The following is a 10,792-nucleotide window of genomic DNA, read 5'->3' as shown; positions in this document are numbered from 1 at the left end:
CAGTTATTGGGAAAAGTCACGATGTGTAGGAAAGTCACACTCACTCATCTGGAAAAGTTACAATGCTTCATAAAAGACACGACTGTTGTGAATAAGAAATCATAAGACATCCTTTCCATCCTTGTTATCCCTTCACGTAGAGTAACTATTTGGTTGAATACAAAAGTATCAAATATTCTGAATTGTACTTTTGTATGGCTGTGTCCCAAATCACATGTGTTGATTTCACTTAGTTTACAAATTGGTATCAAGAGCCACTACTTTCATAGATTGCACAGATTGTTTCAGACTATTTTAAGGATGAATGCCACTATATCATTTGGTCATATATCAATTCCAAAATTGACTAAGTATAATTATGATAATTAGAGCATTCAAATGAAAGCACTGTTGGGTGCTCAAGATGCGTGGGAATGTGTTACAAACGGATATGAAGAAAACAGTGCAAATGAAATTGGTGCCTTGTGCGCTGATCAGAATAAGGATAATGCTGCTCTATTCCTTGTGTTTCAATCGGTTGAAGAATCGGGATTTGAAAAAATTGCGGGTGCAAGAACATCAAAAGATGTATGGGACACACTGGAGAGAACATTTAAAGGCGCAGATCGAATCAAGCAACTGCGACTTCAAACTCTTCTTGGTGAATTGGAGGCCATCAAAAAGAAGGAGACAGAAGGGATTTCTGATTACAGCACCCATGTACAAACAGTTGCGAATCAACTAAAATGCAACAGTGAAACGCTGCCCGATACAAGAATTAAAGAGAAAATTCTCCGATTATTAACCGACAATTTTGAGAATGTTTTGTGTGCAATTGAAGAGTCAAAAGCCTTGAAGGACTTGACTATAAAAGAACTTGTAGGTTCGCTTGAGGCACATAAACAAAGAAAGAAAAAGAAGAAGGAATCCCTTGATGAAGCATTGCAAACGAAGGAAACAATCAAGATGAAAAGGCCTTATATGCCTAACAGAATAACCATGGAAAAGGAAGCAATTCTGGTGGGAGAGGCTGTGGTCGTGGTAGAGAGAATAATTACCATGAAAGGCAACAGTTAAACGAACAGTTTCAACAAAATTCGCGTGGTAGAGGACGCGGACGTGGAAGAGGCAGAGGCGGTCACAGACACCGCCCGAATTTTGATTGCTACAATTGCGCTAAAGATGATCATTATGCAAGTTAATGCAGATCATGGAAAAGAACTGAAGAAAAAAAAATCTAGTGATAGAACATGATGGTGATATCTAATTACTCTAACTTAGCTAGGGTAGATATGATTCATTCCATGGGAAGTAGTGGTTAAAAGCAAGCAATTCTCACGATATGGTTTTGTATTTAACTACGGTTAACTAAATGAATGAATACTTGAGCAACAAAACTAAGCAATTGTGAACTTAAGCAACGAATGAAACTTGTAAACAATAATTAAAAAACCTTTACTCCTTTTCAATCTAGATTAGACATGCATAAATCAAACAAGTCATGTGCTACCAAGTTCTACTCAAATCTTATAGACAGGAACTCTTGAGTTTCCTAAAGTGATTATCTTACGTACGATTATGACACTTACACGCTTGTCTTTATCCTTAACTAATTAACACTAAGGTTGATTAAGTACAATATGTTAAGCAATGATAACGGTCTTGCAATAATCAACAATAATCGACTTGCATTAAATAAAACTTGATAAATTCACAATATTCATAACACAAAAGACTTAAATGAAATATACATATACTAATCATTCATGAGAGGAATAAAGTAAAGGAGACTAGCCACTCATACTGAAGATGATGAACATGATGAATTGTTGAAGTTGCATGAAGAACACCTCCTTGATCCTAACTTCAATCCTTTATTGATGATGATTAATGATGGTTTGGGAGTGTTTAGGGCTCTAAATACTGAGATAAAAAGTCTGTAATTCGTAATTCGTAGCTCTTAGGGTTAGTATTTATAGGAGACTAGTGACTTAACCCCCATGCCAAAAACCCTCAAATTCGGCATCCATAAAACTGCATCAGCCCGTCACCACAACAATTTGCGGTTGTGAGACCGCAAATTGTTGTCTTCTTTGTCTCTGCCACAAAAATGCACCGCAATGTTTTGGCCCAACCGGGTCTGTTGGAAAAATGCCTCCCACCGCAAATTACGGTGTACCGACCACAATTTTCCGTCTTCACTGTTTTGGCCACACATCTTTGTTTTCTAGCGTCTTTTTGCTTCAACTTTCCACAAACCTGAAATACACGAAAATATATTAAAGTAACTTGTTTTCTATCTAAACACGGATAATTTCATTGCTTTTAAATACAAATAATCGCGTCAAATAATGACCGATTAAATCCCCCACAATTGGCTTTTGCCTTTCCTCATGCAAATCTATTTTTAACCATAAGAACAACACCACCTATGTGATCTTCATTTTACAAATCAAACAACTTTTACAAATCAAACTACACCACCTAGGTGATTCCAGTTTAAGTGTTTCCTAGACACGTTCAAGGGGTACCACCAAATCCCCAATGCATTGGAAGACAAGGAAAAGATAGCATTTCATGCAGACCACGACATATACTGATACACCAAAATGCCATTCGGACTCAAAAATGTTGGCGCTACTTATTAGCGCATGATCGATACTACTTTCACAAAGCTGATTGGTCGTAACTTGGAGGCGTACATCAATGACCAAGTTATCTAAAGTAACGATGAAGAACAGCTTTGACAGACATCCTTGAAACTTTTGATACTCTGTGTAGCGTTAACATCAAGCTTAAGCCATCAAAGTGCAGTTTTGGAGAAGAAGAAGGATCATTCTTGGGGCATGTGATTACAACTAGAGGAATAAAAGCTAACCCGAAAAAGATTGAAGCCATTGAGCGCATGCCTTCTCCAAAGACCAAAAAACAGGTTCAAAGCCTCAATGGAAAACTTGCTGCGTTGACTAGATTCCTATCAAGAGTCGCAGAGAGATCTCTCCCTTTCTTTAGTACACTAAAGAACTGCACTAAGAAGTCTGATTTCAAATGGACCGAAGAGGCTGAGAAGGCATTCCAAGAAATGAAAGCGCTGCTTAAAAACCTCCCCACCTTGACTACTCCAATTGCTGGGGAAACCCTCATTCTATATTCGGCGATCGCGCAGGAAGCCGTCAGCTCAGTCATAATTACTGAAACCGAGGGGGCGCAGATTTACATATATTTTGTTAGTAAAGCATTATCTGGGAGCGAACTCAACTATCGTACAATTGAAAAGTTCATATACGCGCTCGTGATTACTGCGCAACGGCTGCGGCGATACTTCCAAGCTCACCCCATAGTGGTATTACCGGATCAGCCTATTCGACAAATCCTGTATAAAATAGAAACGTCGGGGCGGTTGATGAAATGGGCGATCGAATTGGGAGAACATGAAATCAACTTCTGTGCCAGAAGTGCAGTCAAAGGACATATACTAGAAAATTACCTCGCAGAAGCCTCATCCGGCATGCCAATCACGCCTGACTCGGAAATGTTACAACAGATACAACTGACCTTAGGGAGTTGTACACTGACGGTGTGAGTGGTCCGGAAGGAGCAGGCGCAAGTTTTTACTCACAAAGCCTGACAAGGAGGAACACACTTATGCACTAAGGTTTAACTTTAAAGCTACGAACAATGAAGCAGATGATGAAGCCCTGCTAGCAGGATGAAGACTAGCTAGGGGATTGGAGTTAAGAGACTCCAGACATATGTTAATTCACAATTAGTTGCCAACCATATCAATAGCACCTTTGATGCGCATGATGAAGGGATGCAGGCATATCTGCCTTTGGCACGTTCATTGGTCAGCGAGTTTGATGAGTTTCATATAAGCCAGATATCCTGAAGCCAAAACAAGCAAGCGGATGTGCTAAATAAAATGGCTGCACTGACATTCAATCATCTTGAGAAAAAAATGTTGGTCGAGCAAATCTTCAAGAAATCCATTGAAACCAATCAACTAGCTGCCATCGTGGAAGAAGATGAGCATTGCTGGATGACCAACATAATTGAATTCCTGAAAACAGGTACGCTGCCCGCAGATGATAAGGAAGCCAAAAAGATAAGAGTCAAAGCGCCAATGTACGAGTTGCGTGATGATGTGCTCTACGAAAAACCGTATCTTGGACCAAGCTTTTGCTGTGTTGGCCCCAAGCAAGCCGAAAGGATCATAGACGAAGTTTACTCAGGAGCTTGCGCTTTGCACTCTGTCTTCCGAACGGTGGCAGAAAAAATCAAAAGGGTGGGTTATTACTGGCCTGGTATGTACAACGATGCGGCAGAAAGGATGCGGGTATGCCAACAATGTCAATTGCATGCGCCCATCAGTAAAAGCTCCGCGCCACCCAAAGATCCCCATAACATCATCATGGCCCTTTTGCAAATGGGCTATCGATATAGTGGGACCATTTCTCGCTGGATCTGGTAGCGCTGGCTACTTAGTTATTGCAATAGACTTTTCACTAAGTGGGTTGAAGCGAAGCCGCTAAGCAAAATCACGAGCAAGAAGATAAGAGATTTTTTTTGGGAAAGTATTATTTGCAGGTTCGGCATCCTAAATGAAATAGTAAGCGATAACGCGATGCAATTCAAAGGAGAACCTTTTCGCAGTTGGTGTCAAGGGCTGAACATAAAACAAAGCTTAACGTCGGTTGTGCACCCTCAAGCTAATGGACAATGCGAAGTCACCAACAGGGATATAGTCCACGCGATCAAGGCAAGGATAGGAAAGCAATGAAGAGGATGGGTGGATCAACTTCCTAAAGTCTTTTGGGCACACCGTACGACACCAAAGAATATCACCAGAGAGAAACCATTCGGCTTGGTATATGGTTCAGAAGCAGTCTTGCCTACAGAAATATCCATACCCACCGAGTGAACATTATCGTTTAATCAAGATAAGAATGCTCGAGATCTGCGCACTAATCTGGATTTACTGAAGGAGCGCAGAGAAATGGCAGCTGCGCATGAGGCTATCCGTAAACAATGAATCGCAAGGTATTACAATAAGAGGGTTAGGCTTATCACATGTGCGGTTGGTGATCTTGTTTGGCGCGACAATCAGGCAAGCAGAATCGAAGATACCGGGAAGCTAGGACCCAATTGGGAGGGTCCCTACAGGGTCATTTGAATTAGCAAGACTGGAACTTACAAACTAGCAGAGCTCAATGGTAAGGCGATTAAACGCACTTGGCATGCTACTGTGCGGAAATGATGTTATATGTAATAAAGAAAGTAGAGGAACTGATCATTCCCCTAATTTGTCTTAATTTACATGTAGCGATACTATTATTACACGCAAAGATAGTTTCCTAGCAAATTTCACTACTAAACAATGTCCCTACAATTGTACTTTTTATACATCAAGTCATTTTCAGTCTATGATTTCATGTACCTATATCAAGCAGAATAGCTATTTGACTTAAACTGTCCGTGCATAGAGGTTGTCTGCGCTGGTCCTACCTACGTAAGGGATGTCTTCTCTAGCTCTCACACGGCAGAAGCCTGTTTGGCGATGTAACATCCTCAGATCGGGCATAGATGTAAGATGACCATTTTGCCCTTAGGCATAATTGTGTGGTTAATTATGTTTTTATTTTAATTAAATGTTCAGTGTTATTTTATTATTTGGTTAAGACCAGTTTGTGACAAGGGTTACAGAATAGGTTCGTTTATTTAATTTGGACTCCGTTAGGGCAGTCAAATTAAGTACGAAAGATTTTAGATAACTGGTAAATACTCGTTTGTGATGGGGTATTGTATTTAGCTTAAATATATAAGCTTGTGACCAGCCTTCTCTCTTATTTTTCTTAAACCTTCCAAACTCTCCCGTACCTAACACTTTCACCACTTGAAAACCCTAATCTCTATATCTTGATTTGGTGCTTGAATTATGTTTAAAATCGATTTCCTTGTGTCATTGTGAGTCTATCAAGGTAATAAGGATAAGAAAACCACTCAGTGATAGATTATCTGAGCTAATTGCTGGTATTCGGTGAGTGGGTCTATCTCCGGATAGAGTATTAAGTAGCTGACACGCTACTTGTTCAGACTCTTTACTCTTATGTTTATATCCTGTATGATTGCCATGTGTAGTTAGATATTTCCATGCTAATTAGGACGATTGCATGACTGATTATCTGTGATCTTATGTGCACACTGTTACTTGGACACCAACCGAGGAGCCAATGTTGGGAACCCACCGAGGCAGCAAGGTAGGGTTGATGTGAGGTCGACCGTGGTAGCCTGGCCGGGTCATGATGTTACTGATTGTTCAGTATAGCATAGAAGGACGCATGTGTTGCGTCTGGACGGTTATGTAGTAGAGTCAGTAAAGTGGACTATCGGTAGACTGTAGCCTGATCAGCTAAGTCGTGTGCTCGTACAACCCGCTGATCCTCATATTGTCAGTTGTTGTACGCTAGTTCAGGATGTTAACATAGATGTCGCCCTTGCATGTTAAGTTGCTTATGCTTGGTCTGTTAGATAGTACCCATTCACTTAGCAGTTGTGCTAATTCCCCCACATTTCCACCCCTTGCAGGTTTAGGTACTGCTGATTAGTACGGGTGTTATGGACGGATTAGAAGACATGTTTGACTATGAGTTGACTTTAATGTTTTCTATTTTGAAACATTTTTATGTAACACCGATATTTTGAAATGTTGTAATAATGTTAACAAAGATGATTTGATAACTATGGTTTGTAAACGTTAACTAGGGATAATTTGGTAATTGCATTTACTTTCGCTGTGTCTTAAAAAAATCAGGGTGTTACAACTTGGTATCAGAGTGTGGTTTAGCAGCAAGTACGTTCACGTATTTGTTCCTAAACCCCGAGTTAAGTCAAACATGTCCGTGGATGGGGCTAAGTGAATGTAGGTTGTTGTCCATGTTAGTGTTTAGTAAACTAACAGTTATCCACTAAGATTTTGTGCGAGTGTTTTGTAGCACAGATGGCAGATGACAGGGATACGAACGCTACCAACCCGATCCACCCTGGAACGTTCAGTGTTCCAGATGTGGAGGATGAGGAGGTAGTTTACGAGGCTGATTATGTGCATGATCTTGAAAGTAAGCTTAAGGAAGCTCAGGAAAAGATTACTGAGTTTGAGTTAGCTAGAAAGTCGGGTAATGAGGATACACCACCGGGTTTTACCACTTCTCAATCACACACCGTGCCGCAAATAAACCAGTACCAATACCCATTACAGTACCAATTCCCTCAGCATGTCATGCCACCACAGTTTAATTACCAATATCAAAATCCCATGATGATGAACCAAGTTTAGCCGCCCATATACCAACAACCATTTCTACAACAGCAATTCCAACAACAGTTTCAACCACTAAAAAGATGTACCTTTAAGAAATTTCGAGATTGTGGACCTTCTCCTTTCACGGGAAGTTCTGACCCAGCTGTAACTCTCAATTAGTTACGAGAGGTCAAAAAGGCATTTGAGGCATGTCAGTGTGAGCCAGAATTGAAGCTGACTTATGCCAGCAGATTGTTAAAAGATAGGGCTATGGTGGGGTGGGATTCTGTGATATCTAGTGTCCCTCTAGAGTAAGTTAGAATGATTACTTGGGAGCAGTTTTATGATAAGGTATGTGAGCAGTACTGCAATGTGTTCGATATGAACAAAATCAAGATGGAGTTCGTAGAAATGTGGATGACACCGCATATGTCAATTTATGAGGTAATTGAGAAGTACGTGGACAAGTTAAGATTTGTGCAAAAATGGGTGCCTGATGAACAATCTAGAATTCAGCATTTTGTGAACATGATCTTGCCAGAGTACAGGACCTTTGTGATGTTAGCACCGACGTTATCTCAAGCTTTTGTGATGGCAAAGATAGTTCAAAGTGATGTTAGAGCAGCAAGGGGTATGAATATAGGAAATGTGGTACAGCAGGGTAGTCAGGCTACTAGTCAATCAGGTTCTAGGTCTAAGAAATCATTTGGGTTTAGAAAAAAGGGTAAGGGTAATCAAGGTAGTTCAGGCTCAATTTCGGGTAAGATAGAATGGTGTAAAGGATGTAAGTCTTCTCATAGTGGGCAGTGTTCAGAGGCAACGAGAAGATGTTTAAGATGTGGTATTGTAGGTCATGAATCTTAGGGGTGTTCCTTCAGGGAGAATGTGTGTTGGAGTTGTCACCAGCCGGGTCACCGTTTTGGTAGTTGTCAGGCGTCAAAGGGCTCAAGTTTTGGGGCAGGCTTAGGGGCGCGTTCGACATCTGTCAGGGGTTACACAACCTCTAGTGGACAGAAGAGAAAGAACCCGCCGACTGCGAAAGTCGGGCCTTTTAGATGACAGTTAAGTCCGCAACTAATAATGATAACATCATAACTGGTATGTTCTTGATCAACTAAATACCTGCTAGAGTATTGTTTGATTCGGGTGCAAATAGGACATTTATGTCTATAGATTTCTGTATTAAGTTAGGGTTACCTGCTACTGTGCTGCCTGAGCCTGTTAGAGTAGAGGTAGCTGATGGTAAGACGATACCAGTCACAACGTATGTGTCTGGGGTTAGTATAGAAATTAATGGTAGATCGCTTACTATGTCATGTTTAGTGTTGCCTATCCCTAGTTTTGACGTAGTGTTAGGGATGAACTGGATGAGCCTACATAAGGCCCACTTTAAGTGTGAAAAGAAAATTGTGACCTTTCGTTTGAATGATGGAACCCGAGTTGTGGCCCGAGGGGAACGTGGTAGGTTCAGTTTTCCATTGATTTCTATGATGAAGGCGAAGAAGTCACTTGCTAAGGGGTGTGAGTCTTTTATAGCATATGTTATTGATGCTAAGATAGAGAAGAGATATGTTACTGATATTCTGGTGGTTTCGAAATTTCCTGAGGTATTTCCTGATGAGTTAATGGGGTTTCCGCCAGTAAGATAAGTAGAGTATAAGATTGAGTTGGTTCCGGGAACAACTCCAATAGCTAAGGCTCCTTAGAGATTAGCACCTTCTGAAATTAGAGAGATAATGTCTCAGATACAAGAACTGTTAGACAGGGGGTTCATAAGACCAATTTTCTAGCCGTGGGGTGCACCGGTGTTGTTTGTAAAGAAGAAAGACGGTACTCAGAGAATGTGTATAGATTATCGAGAATAGAATAAGAGAACGGTTAAGAATAAGTATCCGTTGCCTAGAATCGATGATCTATTTGATCAGCTTCAGGGTGCGTCATATTTTTCAAAAATAGATCTTAGATCCGGGTATCATCAGGTTCGGGTTGCAGAGTTAGATATACCGAAGACAACGTTCAGAACGAGATATGGGCATTACGAGTTCTTGGTAATGCCATTTGGGTTAAAGAATGCTCCAGCAGTCTTCATGGATCTGATGAACAGGGTTTGTAAACCATATTTAGATCAGTGTGTTATTGTATTTATCGATGATATATTAGTGTCTTCAAAGACAGAGTCTGATCATGAGACACTTCTTCGATTAGTGTTTGAGTTGTTAAAGAAAGAGCAGTTATATGCTAAATTCTCGAAGTACGAGTTTTGGCTTCGAGAGGTGCAGTTTCTGGGTCATGTTATCTGTGAGGAAGATATTAAAGTGGATCCGTCGATAATATAAGCGGTAATGAGTTGGAATTCTCCGAAGAAGCCGACAGAAGTTAAGATTTTCTTGCGTCTTGCGGGTTATTATCACCGGTTTATAAAAGATTTTTCTAAAATAGCGGGTTCGTTAACAAGATTGACCAGAAAATATGTAAGTTTTCGATGGAGTGACCAACAAGAACAGGCCCTTCAGACTCTGAAACAGTGATTGTGTAGGCTCTTGTGTTAGCATTGTCAAAGGGTTTAGATGACTTTGTGGTTTATTGTGATCCTTCAATTGCCGGGTTGGGGTGTGTGCTGATGTAGAGAGATAAAGTTATCGCGTACGCTTCTCGTCAGTTAAAGACACACGAACATAATTATCCGGTTCGTGATTTAGAAATGGCTGCAGTGGTAATTGCGTTGAAGCTTTGGAGACATTACTTATATGGTACAAAGTGTATAATATGTACAGATCATAAGAGTCTTCAGTATATTTTCACACAGAAAGAAATGAACATGCGATAGAGACTGTGGATTGAACTTATAAAAGATTATGATTGTGAAATGAAGTATCATCCGGGCAAAGCGAATGTTGTTGTCGACGCTTTAAGTCGTAAAAAGACCGTGGAGACAGTGAAATTTATGAGAAACAAAATAGTTTCAGACCTTATTGAACAAATAATACAAGTTTAAGCCCGAGCTTTATTGGAGGAGAACTTAAAGACTGAACTGATGACCAAAATCAAGGATCAATTGACTGACGATTCCCGTGGATTTAAGACATTTAAGAACCGAATTTGGGTGCCTATGCTTGGAGATTTAAGGAAATTGATCTTAAATGAAGCGCACAAATCGACGTTGACTGTCCATCCGAGTAGTACCAAGATGTATAATGACTTGAAAACGATGTATTGGTGGCCAACGATGAAGAAAGATGTTGCTCAATTGGTGGAGAAGTGTCACGTTTGTGCTCAGGTTAAAGCTGAACATTAGAAACCCTATGGTTCATTACAGCAGTTGAAAATTCCAGAGTGGAAATGGGATCATATTACGATGGATTTTGTAACCAAAGTACCTAAATCTCAGAGAGATAATGATATGATATGGGTAATTGTTGATCGACTGATGAAGAGTGCACATTTCTTAGCAACAAAAGAGACAGCTTCGTTGAGTACTTTGGCAGAATTGTACTTGAAAGAAATAGTTAGTCGACA

At 40.3% G+C, this 10,792-nt stretch overlaps 1 protein-coding gene across 1 annotated transcript; it reads left to right on the top strand.

The window, feature by feature from the left end:
- The first annotated feature begins 3,901 nt into the window (after positions 1 to 3,901).
- Positions 3,902 to 4,759, top strand: LOC139895393 (uncharacterized). Its single transcript, XM_071878136.1, has 2 exons — positions 3,902 to 4,446; positions 4,567 to 4,759. Exons 1-2 carry the CDS (start codon positions 3,902 to 3,904, stop codon positions 4,757 to 4,759), a joined length of 738 nt encoding a protein of 245 aa, XP_071734237.1.
- The last annotated feature ends 6,033 nt before the right edge of the window (positions 4,760 to 10,792 follow it).

The sequence above is a fragment of the Rutidosis leptorrhynchoides genome, chromosome 1, assembly GCF_046630445.1.
Source record: "Rutidosis leptorrhynchoides isolate AG116_Rl617_1_P2 chromosome 1, CSIRO_AGI_Rlap_v1, whole genome shotgun sequence".
Lineage (NCBI taxonomy): Eukaryota > Viridiplantae > Streptophyta > Magnoliopsida > Asterales > Asteraceae > Rutidosis > Rutidosis leptorrhynchoides.
The sequence above is the reverse complement of the archived record's forward strand: the minus strand, read 5'-3'. Positions and strand labels throughout refer to the sequence as shown.